The sequence below is a fragment of the Austrofundulus limnaeus genome, unplaced genomic scaffold (genome assembly GCF_001266775.1).
Source record: "Austrofundulus limnaeus strain Quisiro unplaced genomic scaffold, Austrofundulus_limnaeus-1.0 Scaffold393, whole genome shotgun sequence".
Taxonomy (NCBI): Eukaryota; Metazoa; Chordata; class Actinopteri; order Cyprinodontiformes; family Rivulidae; genus Austrofundulus; species Austrofundulus limnaeus.
This window is the reverse complement of record NW_013952795.1, coordinates 45,026-58,833: the sequence shown is the minus strand read 5'-3', so window position 1 is coordinate 58,833 and position 13,808 is coordinate 45,026. Positions and strand designations below refer to the sequence as shown.

General features: G+C 39.1%; 1 protein-coding gene across 7 annotated transcripts in view; it reads left to right on the top strand.

The window, feature by feature from the left end:
- arhgap12b (Rho GTPase activating protein 12b) overlaps positions 1–13,808 on the top strand; it is a 45,269-nt gene that overhangs the window by 11,533 nt on the left and 19,928 nt on the right. For 6 of the 7 annotated variants that reach the window (XM_014023867.1, XM_014023870.1, XM_014023869.1 and 3 more), the window contains 2 exons: positions 11,798–12,076; positions 13,146–13,286. In XM_014023867.1, coding sequence (XP_013879321.1) covers positions 11,798–12,076; positions 13,146–13,286 — 420 coding nt within the window. Of the gene's footprint in view, positions 1–5,260; positions 5,363–11,797; positions 12,077–13,145; positions 13,287–13,808 lie in introns of those variants that run through there. The other variant, XM_014023871.1, reaches the window with a different exon arrangement.

The window sequence follows — 13,808 nt, the reverse complement described above, 5'->3', positions numbered from 1 at the left end:
GTGTGTGTGCGTGCGTGCGTGCGTGCGTGCGTGCGTGCGTGCGTGCGTGCGTGCGTGCGTGCGTGCGTGCGTGTGTGTGTGTGTGAGGCGGGGCTGAGGTCAGTGGAGAAAGATGGGACGACTGAAAACAAAGGAACAGAGGGAGCAGTGTTGATGCAGCCTTTGCTTCAAAAGCTCCTCATCTGGACCGCCTGATTGGCTCTCTGTCTCCATGGTCACAATCACCACTCCTTCAGTCACCATGACAAAACACACTTACTTCAACCTGCATTTTTATAATACAGTTAGTCAAATGCAGTGACACTCATCATGTCTGCAAATGAYGAGTGATTTTATTTAATTGAACCTAGATAAGAGTCAATCATTGTAGCTTGTTTCATCTGTTAGTTTGGTCAGTGTTTGATTTGACACATTGTCTCCATGACAGTTCTTTAATGTTGGTTGATTAAAGCTAAAACTGTATATAATTTCATACTGTTGAAGAGCTGTACAAACACAGTAGGATCATAATTAAATACAAGTTACTAGAATAAATATAAAACTCAGTTAACTTAAAAATAGCTATAGTTTGATTGTAAAAAGGCTTCCTGAACAGATGAAACTATCAGTAATGCGGGTCAGTAGTAGCTTTTTATCTTAAGCGTCCACGTTTGCATCGCCAACTACTTTTCTGTTCAGACAACAAAGCTTTTACATCAAAAAATATTTTCTTTCAAGCTCTGACTGTTGGAGATGATTTGGTGAACAGCATTTACTGACAAGCTTCAAAACATTTGAGGTGGTTGTCATAAAATGTCATGGTCCTGTCAAATTTTTGAGCATTTTCAAATAAAAAAAGTGCTACAAATTTTCAGTTGATGCCAGCTTCTCAAACCCATTTTGGTTTAGTTTCCATGTTTCTAGAATTCTGCAGTGTCATTGTGGGACCTTCACAGAGACTCTCCTTCTCAAATAAAGAAAGCTTCTAAACCCTGAGTGTCCACGTCTATAAACCACATCAGTGATAGAAAATATTAATTAAACACTGGTCCAGAGTCCTCTCTTCATTAGTGAAGTACTCCAGTAGATTAAATCGTAAACATCGAGGTGGTTGCTGAGGTGGGTATAAAAGCAGCAGGCCAATAATATAATGTGCACATCCTACAGTACAATTTTGAGTTTCCATCTATTCTTACAGTTTCATCCCAGTGAGATACCTTTATATAAAAATGGAAGTTTCTGTAACGTCAGGTTTTTCTCCCATTTTTAACCAGTGCCTGTCTGTGCACTGATCCCTTGACATTTTATAATTTAGCAAGTCGGCACCATTTTTGACAGTACCTCTTAATAGTTTGAGCTCACAACAAGTTTACACATTTTAAAGATGTATAGAAGTCATAGTCATGTTATCCAGGCTAGGGACAGACATTTCAAACAGATTTGTTGATAATTATCTTATTTATCTTTGAATATTCATAAAATTGTAAAAAGTTTGGCTGATCTCACCTGTATATTTTCCACGACAGTGACAGAAAAATGCACCTGTTCATTTTAGCTCAGGTTAACTACATTTTGACTGTGCAAAAGTCACTGTCTGATAGAGCTTTCAGAGGATTTAAAACCTTTTCCAGCCTTGCAGAACAGGGAGCATGTTTGTGTGCAGATACCACCGACRGAGACCCTGCAGGGACCTGTCACCACGCTCACACTGATAGGAAATCCTCCCCCTCACACCGCTCCCCTCATGGTCACATTCATTAGATGGAGACTCCCACCTTCTCACCAGTAGCTGTCAAAGCAGTGGGACCACCTAGTGGAGATGATGCTGAGCTGCAGCCCTCCTCTCACGCTGCCCTCAGACTGACCTGCACRTCCCTTCACGTAGAATTATTTATGGTTTAATATAAAGGGCACCGACAGAGGCGGCCATTTTCAGGTGTTTGTACAGGCGCAGTGTGTGATGACACTGAATGGACTGAAGGGATGMTTGGAGGAGTGGGTCGTGAGCAGTGGAAGTTACTACAGCAAGCTGAAGCATTATGCAGCTCGATGCAGTTTTTCTGACGTTTCCTTGTTATTTTTGGTGTGCCTTTACATTCTCCATTAGTGCTCTAAGCTGACACTTTTCCATGTTTGGCGCGCCCACGCACTCCTCCACTCGCATAATTTGCTCTAGTGCAGTTTGTGGAGATCATGTTCTGCAGCAGCCTGAAGTCTGACGTTCATTCATCATGGCTGTACAGATAATGGAGTTACTGCGGCTGTGAAGCAAAAAGACAACTCTGTATTCAGCAGCACATCTCCRGCCGRGTCTCCGTCCATCCCTGCAGCTGTWTTAGGTCAGGTCTGCTGTATTTTTAATTACCTGTCAGCGGCCCGAAGTCTCGATCCCTGCATCCTGGTTTTCTGCCACATCTCATTCTCTTTAGGTCGTGCATCTGCAATAAAACAGAAGCTTGAAATTTTTCAGAAAGTAACAGTAACAAAGTTTATCACAGTTTTCATTCACATGATATAATTTATAATTCTAAAATATAAATATATTTATATAAATATAAATATAACTCGTCTTTTTTACTTATTTGTTTAGTTCTTTTGGCYCTACTTTATGTCCAGAGTTATAAGAAAGCATTTAGGTGTTGTCTCACTGGGCTGCAAGTTCGTGAATGGCCTTCATGAGGAAGTTTCCTAAATGTCTCGCAACTTTAGTTCACGTGACTCACAGAGACGGGCTTTAGTTGCTTTAGTTTTAAACCGTCTTCCTTTTAAAAGTGCACTGCAGGAGATTAAAACATAAACGCAGATGGGTACAAAACGAGCGGAGGTTGGTACGATGTGAGCAACGGTTGGCTACAAAATAATGTGCACGGTCACTAACTATATGAAAAAAGTTTAATTTTAAATGTAAATCCTGAATGGGTTAGATAATGGTGAACTTTAGTGAAGTAAAACTATAAAATGTAAGAATTTGGATCCAGAAAAGATTAAACAAAACAAGTGGACTTCCCATCCAGGAATTTTTCTCAGTTTGAAATATCTTGAGTGTGTGGAGTCTCAAGCTTTGTAGACCTGCGAGAGAGAGAGAGACCTACATCTCAAAGGCAAGGAACACTCTTTAGAGGACCAAAATGTTCAGATTTTAAACTGAGAAGAGTGATGGTTTGAGAAAGGGGATGAAGGAAGGCATTAATGTCAAACTAGAAAGTATTCAAACAATTAGAAACATTTAGTGTGTTTCACGGACACTCAGGTGTCAAAAGTATTCACATTCAGTTCTTAAGTAGAAATATAGATACTAGGGTTTTAAAAATACCTTTTTGGAAGTAGAAGTATCAACTCAAGTTTTTCACTCAAGTAAAAGTATAAAAGTACTGTCAAAATGAAAAAATAAGTAGGTCCTCTGGATGGGTTCTTCTTTCTTCTTTGGCTCTCTTTCCCTTTTTGAGGGAAAGAGAGCCAAAAACAAGGGGATGTTGAGCCCCGCTTGCACTCACTACATACACATAACAAAACACCAAATAACCACAGCTGAAGCATCCAAACCAATGTCAGGTGATGGGGCACATGACCCTCTATGAACAATAGAGCTAATCAAGCCTATTGTTAGGCGATGGCCCTCTTTTGCATGTGACTAACCTGTTTGTCCATGTGGAGGCAGTGTTTATAAGGCTGGAACGTTTCACTAAAGAAGAACCCATCCAGTGGACCTACTTATTTTTTCTTTTGATTCTTCCTACCTGGATTACTGAGATGCATCAGGACATATAAAAGTACTGGTTGAATGTACTGAAAGTACTGGGAAAATGTTAATGTTGAAAAATTTGGGATTAACTGACTAGACTAGTGGTTTCAGCCACGATCATCTTTAGTCTACATCTGCTACAGTATGTCCTGCTGGAATGTGATGTGATTTGTGTCATACAGGTGTGATGGAGTGAGTTCAATCCAATAGGATGTCAGAATATTATATATTTACTAGGGGTGCAACGACACATGAAATTCACGGTTTGGTTCGGTTCTATACTTTAGTTTCACGGTTCGATATTTTTTCTATACAAAAAAGAGAAATTTCCATGCCCCTTTTAACTTGTAATTTATTTATATTAATTATGAACATTTGTTTAACCTCAAAAGTACAGTTTTTAAATTAAATGATGCTGAAACAGCAAGTTTCTCAGTGGARCTGCGCTCAAAAATGCAGCCTAGGTGGAGTAGTCGAACACAGATCCACTGATCCTTCAACACAGAGCATCTTCAGAAGACAAGTTGATAAAGTAAATTTTTAAAATCTGTATTGTTCGATACAGCACGGTTCGATACGGTTCGATACGGGTACCGGTACATGTATTGTTGCACCCCTAATATTTACACTTCTCATCCAACCACAATCAAACTCACTCTATCCAAGGGCTCCACGTATCTGGATAAATTTCTGTTTATTTTTTATTTTTTCTGAACAATGAGAAGATGGAATAAAAACAAGTCAAAAGTTAAATAGAAATGAAATACATTTTGCATTTTTAAGAAGTAAGTAGTAGAAAGTACAGATAATTGAATTAAAATGTAAGAAGTAGAAGTAAAAAGTAGGCTGAAAAATAATTACTCCACTAAAGTATAAATAACCAACATTTCTACTTAATTAAATTAAAGTATTTGTACTTAGTTACTTGTCGCCTCTGCTGACACTTTTGGGTTATTTTCTTGTGTCCTCATGTTTTATAGCAGGATTGATGTTTAACTGAGTCTTGTCTTTTCTTATTGACTTCAGCTTCTATTATTGGATTTTACTTTTGTCTTCTTGTAGAACTCATTATGCAATCACTTGTTCAAGATAAAAAAATAATGGTATATTTGTAAAATTAGAGGCCGTTTGGTTTCCTGAGGTCAGATTTTTGCTGTGGTCAGGTTAAATATAGACCCTGATCTCTGGTGAAACTGACTTGTTAAGTTTGTCTGTCAACACTAACGCCAACTTTGACTGACGTGAAAAAATATTCTGATAGAGAGGCTTTTTTCAGACCTTTCAGTATCATTTCCTGTCGTAATAAAGGAGTGTTTATGTTGTTCCTGTGTGTGTAAGTGTGTGTTTGTGTGTTGTGCGTGCGTGCGTGCGTGCGTGCGTGTGTGTGTGTGTGTGTGTGTGTGTGTGTGTGTGTGGTAATAAGATCTTCTTCCCCTTTTGCCTCTGTCACAATCAGGTTTTGAGTTTCCTCCTATCTGTAGCCAGAACATAACAGAGCCCAACGCTCTGGGAGAAAACAGCAGTTTACACCTGTGGACTGGTTTGATCGTCGGCATGCGTCGTGCGTTCAGTGTGTTCAGGGGATACAGGAAAGCTGGGGAGGACGATGACGATGTGTTCGTGTGCAGCCCGGGATGCAAGGTGATGAAAACGTGTGCAGTTTGCTGGACTTCAATCTCTGATATTTTTACCACCTTAGGATTCTGAGCCAGCACAGATGGACTTTATATCCCATAAGAGCTCATTTTGTTCAAACTGCTCATTTCTAATTGGGGAACTTTTTTAAACGTTGGCAATGAGCACTGTTGTTTAATCTCTTAAAACTGTTCATTTATATTAGCATAACTAAAGATGGACAGCCTGAAATGAAGGCGACTTCAGTCTGCCAGTGAAACACTTTCATGTTGACATCAATTATTCATTTTGAAAAATTCCCCTGCAGAGTGTGGCTCTGTCTTAGCATTTGGTGCTGATTGTGAGAGCCTTCTTTCTTGTACCAAACAGTTCATTAATATACAGAAGAACAAACACTGGCTTGACTAAATACAGGCCTGTTAAAGCTCATGCCATTGTTTTCATGTTGTTTAAGCTGATTTTATGTTTCATGTTTGTTCTATTATAGGTTTGCGCTCCATATTTATTATATGGTTACATTTCAGAACCAGTGCTTTTGGTTGAGAGTCTAAAACTATTATGATTTACAAACAGATGAAACCAGATTAATTTAGAAATGCACTCTTTTAAAGCACCTCATGCTGGGACTTCTGGCAGCTTTAATGGGATTTCTGAATGAAGCGAGGTGGTGAGGAAGTTGAAGCCAAACTACTGCTTTAGTGTCGCAGACAGAGGTAGCAACAGAGCTGAAACGGTCAACATGTCAAATGTGAAAACAATTCAGTTATTAGGAGACAAAACCTGCATCTCAATCCTGGTGAGAAATCACTTGAACTTTGTTTCTTCTTGTCCTTTTAACTCACAGTCCTTTCATCACTGCCTGTGGCTGCAGTGAAAACTGTAGACTTAGTGTGTGATGCTGTGGGGTAGTTGAACTAGAAATAAGAGCACAGGTGCGCACAATACTTTTTAATACTGGAAAGCATACACAACTGTGTTTCACCCCTAATCTTTAACGTAGGAAGATCTTGTTCTTGGCTCCAAAGTGCAGAACTCTATAAATCAATGCCTTTTTCAAGTTAAGTGGAAACAAACATTACTCACGTGCTTCTTCTCTGTTAGCAGTGGCAGCAACCGCTCGCTGTTTTCAGTTTTTCCTACTCACATGCAGCTTGCATGTAGTGTGGCTCTTGTTAACATCATTTTTCTCTGTATTTCCCTAGTAGCCAAAATATTTCTGAATGCTGGTTTTCAATCAGTAGGAGCTGTTTGTATGTCTCATTCAACCACCMTCTCGCTTTTTTGTTTGGACATCATCAACAGTCCAGGCTGCACTTCTGCATGCTCAACTTCTCTCATTGCGCTCATCTAAATAACATAGTTAACAATGAATAATGATATACGTCAGTCATTTTAAACTGATTCAGAATCATTCATGRCCTGCATTGGAAACATTGATTATAACCCCCCATCTCTAACTAGGAGTTGTGTAAAATATTGCACTAGAACAGTTGCCCTGTTTTTTCAGCTCTAATACTGGTTTCATAGGTATAAACTTGATTAACTGTCCAGGTTTTTAATATGCAAACACGCCCAGGCTGCTTGATGGCACAGTTGATTAGCACAGTTGCCTCTTTGCAAAAAGTTTGCAGGTTCAAACTCAGCTACGGGGTGATTTTCTTTTTGTTGCAGTTTGTAGTGTGTGTTGGTGTGACTCTTACCTACTGCCATCTTTGCTCAGTATCTGTAAAATTGACCAGTTGCTTCACTAAACCATGCAACGTGTTGGATCTGATGATTCGGTCTGTTCTCGGCACAGCTCACACTGACTATCACTGCTTCGACTTCATTCATAATTTTTAATTCCAACAATTATATGTATTTTCAACACAAAGTAGTCACATTATTTTTTCATGCGTTTCTCCCCTTGTAAAGCAGTCCAAATACTATGAGCTGAAATGAGTGTGACATGTGTGGWATGCATGTCAACACTGGGGCTTTGTTCCTACACACAGTAACGAGCTGTGCACACACTCCACTGTACGCACAATTATTTCTTGAATTGCTCTGAAAAATGTTTTTGTTGAACTTCTGTGTGAAAGACCCACGTTTATCTGGGCGGATCAGACCCTTAATGGACTTGGAGGCCAAACTCAGTCATCTGCATTTAGATTTGATGACTTTGAAGCTCTGGCTCACTGTCTCCTTTTCAGTGTTGATGGATGAGTCTGAACTTGAGTTGAGCCAAAGCTTTTTGATTTGCCAAACTGCTCCGTCCGCTTTCTGTGTGTCGGACTGAAGCTGGAAGGCAGAAAAAGAAAAGTGAGTGGAAATAGCAGGATGCGGCTCAAACTTTTGTTCTGCTCTGGCACGATTGCAGGATATGAAACAATAATTCATGTGAGAAGTATTCTTCTTATTCCAAGACTGGCAGGAAGTCCCATCTGTGTCCTGAAACAAGATCAAATCCTTTGAGCTGAAATATTTTTTCCTTCCTCACCTGTAATAAACAGAGGGTGTGTGTGTGCATGTGTGTGTGTGTGCTTGTATTTGTTATCTTTTTAGGACCGTTTCTGGTATTAGTGTTGTAGTACTTGAGATCGGTCTTGGTCTTAAGCTCACTTTTTGATGGTCTTGGTCTTGTCTCGGACTTTACCACTTGTACTCAGTCTTGTCTCGGTCTCAGACATTGAGGTCGCTGGATTTTATTTCAAGACCAGTCAAGACCACAACTMTGGAAATATCACTAAATAGCCAGAATGTTGTTGAATTTATTTGTTAACATTCTTGTTTCATTTGATGTAAAACATACTTATTCAAATCCAAACCTGACTCATGTATTTTTGTTAGCCATGTCACCCATCCCCACCCGGTTCACTGGCACACGGCACTCCCAATAGTTCTCTGGTAGTGGGAGAAGATGTCTGCAAAATCTTCAATCATACAGTTCAACTACTAAAATCATAAAGAATATATTTGTAAAACAATATCCGGAAGAAAGCAAACATTAGCTAATGTTAGCTAATGTTGTAGCTGATGTTGTTCTGTGTACAGAATACTCCACCTTTTAACAGAACTCTTTTTTTTCTGGTCTTGGCTTGGTCTTGCCCTCCCTCGGTCTTGGTCTCGACTTGGTCCAGGCCCTAAAGGTCTTGGTCTTGACTTGGTCTCGGGTTAGGTGATCTTGACTACAACACTATCTGGTATACACACCTACCTTGTCAAGAAGACCAGTAATCCTAGTGGGGACCAAAGACCAGTCCTAATATGGTGGAACTCCATTTTTGGATTGGGGGTTTGGTTCAGGACTAAGGTATGAATTGAGTTTAGGTCAGGTTTAGGGATAGGTATGGACTGGTGGTGTCAGGTTTAGGCTATAGAATTTTGTGGAAATGAATGGCAGTCAGTGAATGGTCCTAATAAAGATAAAAATACAAAKGTYTYTGTGATGTCACTGAATCTTCTCTGCAGAAACTAGAAGCTGCTATGGGTCTTAACGACCGAAATTTACACCAAAACTTCTCAAATTCTTGTGAGAGCACACAGAAAGTTAAAAGATCTGAACCGTAGCTTGCTTTTCTTCGTGACATGACCCGCTGCCGCTGCCAAGTTTTAAAAGACCACCTCAGAAATGGTCTTTGATGTGTATCAGCACAAATAATGTGCACTCCTGTTTTGTTTTATTTTTGTTTTACTGCGTTTAAGTTCAGTTTATACTGTTCTCCCTGAAGTTGTAATGTGCAGCGGTGGAACGTTGCTCTTCTATAATTAGTGACTTTTTTTCACTTGTACAAAAGTGAAGTTCACAAGTTCCATTTTTTTCTTCGACTTCCTCCTGCATTTTCTGCACAACATGTTACTTTTGGCGCGCTTCTCTCATCCCCAAACCAATATTTTGCAACAGGGTTTTAAGTAATGTTTGCAGCACAATGGTTACTAAGACACTTGTTGTGTGAAGAAAAAAATGCTGCACGCAATTAACTGTATTTATCACCCTCTTTGCCTTCTTGGCAACTTATTTACAACCCTTTTGGGAGGGTATAAACAAACTATAAATGCATATTATCCAGCTCAAGCCTCTCTCCACTGCTCTTTTAATTTTATTTTAAGAATTTTCTTCCTGATGTTTGCTGAAATACATACCGTATGTATTCAAGTATAATACGTAAAATTTAATCCATAAAATCATCCATAAAGTTGAGGGGTAGTATTATACTCGGATAAATATTTTTACTTATCTGTTTTAACTGAAATATCTGCTTCATTCACAAAATGCCTCAGTCCAGAAATGAGACCGCGTCATTAAAAGCAGTTGAAACGAGCTTACCTCTGACACTCCTCCGTGCTTCAGAGTGAGATAGTAAGAGATCCAGGCAGGCGACATGATGTGAAAAAAAGCGGTGGGGGGTGGGGTGGGGGGGGGGGGGGGAGTAGTCCTGCACCTTAGTAATGATAYRGAACTAATGACATTAGGGTGTGACCGGGCCGCTCCTGGAACAACAACAAACACATGTTCGTCTGTAATGGCTGCCGTCTACCGGTGTTCTGAAAAAGTTTGTATCCTTGAAAAAAGTTTCCCCACCAGAGGGGGCGCTCGCGAGTAGGAAGTAATCTGCATTTGCCCCACAAGATGGTCCAAACCTCATGTGAAGTCTCTGACTTTTGTATTGGTGCCTCTTGGTGGACTATGTGTAAAATGCCAGAATTCATATGATGCTGCTACAGCTGATATACTGTATATTTGTTGTCAAAATAACTTTTAGTACATATGTTGTTAAAATAAAATAAAAAGTTCAATGATCATTTTACTGATATGTATAAAGACTGCAAAGGCTGAAAAATCTTGAAATCTGTATGAAATTGGAGGTAGTTTGAGGATTAAATTTTTTATGCTTTTTAAGCTCAAAAAGGTGGGGGGGGGGTCGTATTATATATGAGATTGTATTATACACAAATAAATATGGTAGTTGAGACTAGGACAACTAAACCATTGTTTGAGACATTTTATCCTTTGTATTTATGAAAAATGTCCACATTAAAATACCAGTAGCCCTTTATTTCTTGCTGTCTGTGTTGTTAGATATATTTTAGCACATTATCTGAGTCCATCTGGTGTCAGGACTCAGATTTAGACTGATAACATTTAGTGTCTGCAGGCCACATGTGCTGCTGATGAGATTCAGTGGCTGCCATATAGACCTCTAAAAACACTCACTGCTTTTTTCTCTCTCATCCACACTACTCTTTCATCTCGAGGGACAGAATGGGTTAGATAACAGGATAAGCACGGTACAGCAAGTTGCTCATTTAATCACATTATCTATTAATTGTCTGCCACCAAAAGGTGAAGGTAGACATTCATGTCTTTGCTCATGCCTGTGCGTTTTTGTGTCTAAGTTCCTGTAAGTGTCTGTTATCAAAGTAGCTCCTGAGTCACTGGACACATTATATGAAACTTGCAGAACATAGATTTACATCTACGTCTGATTAACTTGTGGATGACATTCAAGCTTGCTGCTGTAGATCACAGATATTGAGCGAAAGTTTGGTGTGGTGGTAGCTGGTGCTTATCTACAGTGCATACAGTATTTCCATTTAATGGAATGTCATGGACAATAAAGTTAGGTTGATTGATTGATTTTCAATGTTTGACCAAAACTGCTGCAACCTCACCCCTTCCCATCATAATCATGTTAGWCTAAAACTCTGGGATGAAATGCGGCAGGCGATKTTTACTTTAAAAAAAGTTATAAAAGCCAGATATTTCACAGAATAGTTTGACTCCAGCAGACCCTGGAGTGTTTTTGTGGTTTTCACTAATTGTTCAATTTCAGGAACATCACTAATTTCTAAAGAAAACATGGAGTCACACGTAAACAACCTCAGAAATATTCAATTCAATTTTTTCAATCCAATTCAAAAAATTTATTAATTTCATTAAAAAATAACTATAATATAAAACAAAGAAAATACACAAATCAAAAATGAAAATAAAATGAAAGGTACCAGAAGAATAATAGATCTTATAATGTCTGCCCCTTTTATCCCCAGAATATATTCAAACAAAACATAATTTACAAAGCAATACTAAAAAAAAAKCCACTAAAATAATAAAAATATGAATTAAAATAATAAATGCACAGATGAGTTTGTAAAATCACAAGTGTAACAAAAGCTGCACTGAACCTGTTAACACCGTTGCCTCGCAGCAAAAAGATCCCGAGTTCAAAACTCGGTCAGGATATTTCTGTGTAGGATATCCAGTTTCCTCTTACAGTCCACATCATTAATTTTCTGTTAATTAGATTCATGCGTGGCTGTTCTTCTATATGTGGACTGGTTACTGTTTACCTGTCCAGGAGTATATGCTGTGTGTTCATCACTGACCACTGAAGATAGGTATCCAGGTATAATGGATGGATGGATGGAGTTTCTAATCTACCTCTGTTTTTCTTTCTCCAGACAACGTCGCCCACAGGTCATGGCCGGTCCGACTCCCCAGTGTACACCAATCTCCAGGAGCTGAAGATCTCTCAGTCCAGCCTGCCGCCCATCCCCTCCGGCTCCCCGCTCCACATCCTGGGTGACTGGGAGACCCATAAAGACCTGAGCGGCAGGTATTTCTACTACAACCGTGCCACAGGGGAGCGGACCTGGAAGCCACCGCGCACCAGAGACACCAGCAGCAGCACCAGCACCATCAGTGTCCGAGGAGACAGCCAGGGCACAGCAGAGAGTGAGGTAAGCTTTTTTTTTAAAAGATCTGTGGTCTTGAATGAGGAAGATTTTAGAGTTTTAGCCTGGGAATAGATTCTGTCAGGACACATGGACCGAAGGTTCATTTCAGCTCACACAGTTTAAACTGGTTGAAATGACTGATTACTGAAAGGAGAGACACAGCTTTTGATGTGGGGAAGTCAGCTTCCTAACTGGTTGTCATTTTTTGTTTTCATTATTCAACACTGCCCCCTGGTGGTGTCCTCCTGCACTGCAGCTATATTAAATACAAAATTGCATCAGTGGTCCTTCTGACCCACAAATAAGAGAGGCAGAGGATTCTCTTTACCCCAACTAAACAAAAGCATTAATAACACAAACAGTCCTAGCAATTATGTTTTTAATTTACTTTTTTATTTGATTTCTATAAATTATTTGAGGAAGCTCACGTGAGAATCTATGCAATAAACATTGACAAGAGAAGTGAAATACTTTGAACTTCTTGTTGCGATAGGAGATAAAGGTAAATATTATATATTTGGCAGCAAGTAAACATTTTGTTGTTGAAGTTTAGAAATGATTGCAACAGTATTTTTTACAACGGACAAATATTTTCTTTATTAGCAGTGAAGAAATGGTTTCAGTATTTTCTTTAAAAGTATGGAATGTAGGAAAAAAGCTTTACTTTCTTGTCTAAATATAATTTGATAAAGAAGACGCTTCTGTTTTCTAAAAATATTCATAATATGCAAACATAAATTAATGAAACACATGCTTACATATAAAATATTATTAGTCATTATTAGAGTAGATATTTGTTGTACTTAACAGATCAATAAGGCCCAGAAAAATTCACTAAGACATTTAGACATATGAGTTTAAATAAACAGTTTCACCATAAAAAAGATGTCAGAGTCTCATGTTTCAAAAGCTCTGAGGACCAAAACATGAAAGTATGTTTTATTAGATTGATTGGCTCCATAAATGTCCTGCTGGAAGAGCTGTAGGAGTTTTGATTCACCCAGTTTTTAGTTGTGTATGGTTTTGTGATGCTTCATTAATCTGTCTCCCTGTTGGCTTTCCTCTTCCACAGCCACTGTCCTCAGAGGAGAACTGCCACAGRACCCACTCCAGTCAGTCTGACAGTCAGTACGGGTCGCCCCCCAGAGGCTGGTCAGAGGAGCTGGATGAACACGGGCACACCCTCTACGTGTCTGAACTCACACAGGAGAAGGTACTTTAATAAATACAGGGTTCCCACAGCTCCTTGAAATCCTTGAAAATATTTGAATTTGAAAAAATTTGTTCAAGGCCCTGGAACACCATCCCTACAAATCCATGTATTATGGAGATGAATGTAGGCTATGAATATTATTGAAATGAAGTTGTACAATAAACCCACTTTCTTCCATTGATTCTGATCCAATAACTGTCATTGAAGTGGACATATTGTGCAAATAAACCTTTTTAGCTGTTAAATARTTTTTGTTGTGCACTTAGTCTCTAGGAGTGCAGAAAATTTGAATTTAATCTCTCCGAGGGCTGCATAGATACAGTATCTTTATATTCTGTGTGGGTCATATATGTATGTGTGTGTATATATATATACACTCACCGGTCACTTTATTAGGTACACCACGCCAGTAACGGGTTGGACCCCCTTTTGCCTTCAGAACTGCCTCACTTCTTCGTGGCATAGATTCAACAAGGTGCTGGAAGCATTCCTCAGAGATTTTGGTCCATATTGACATGATGG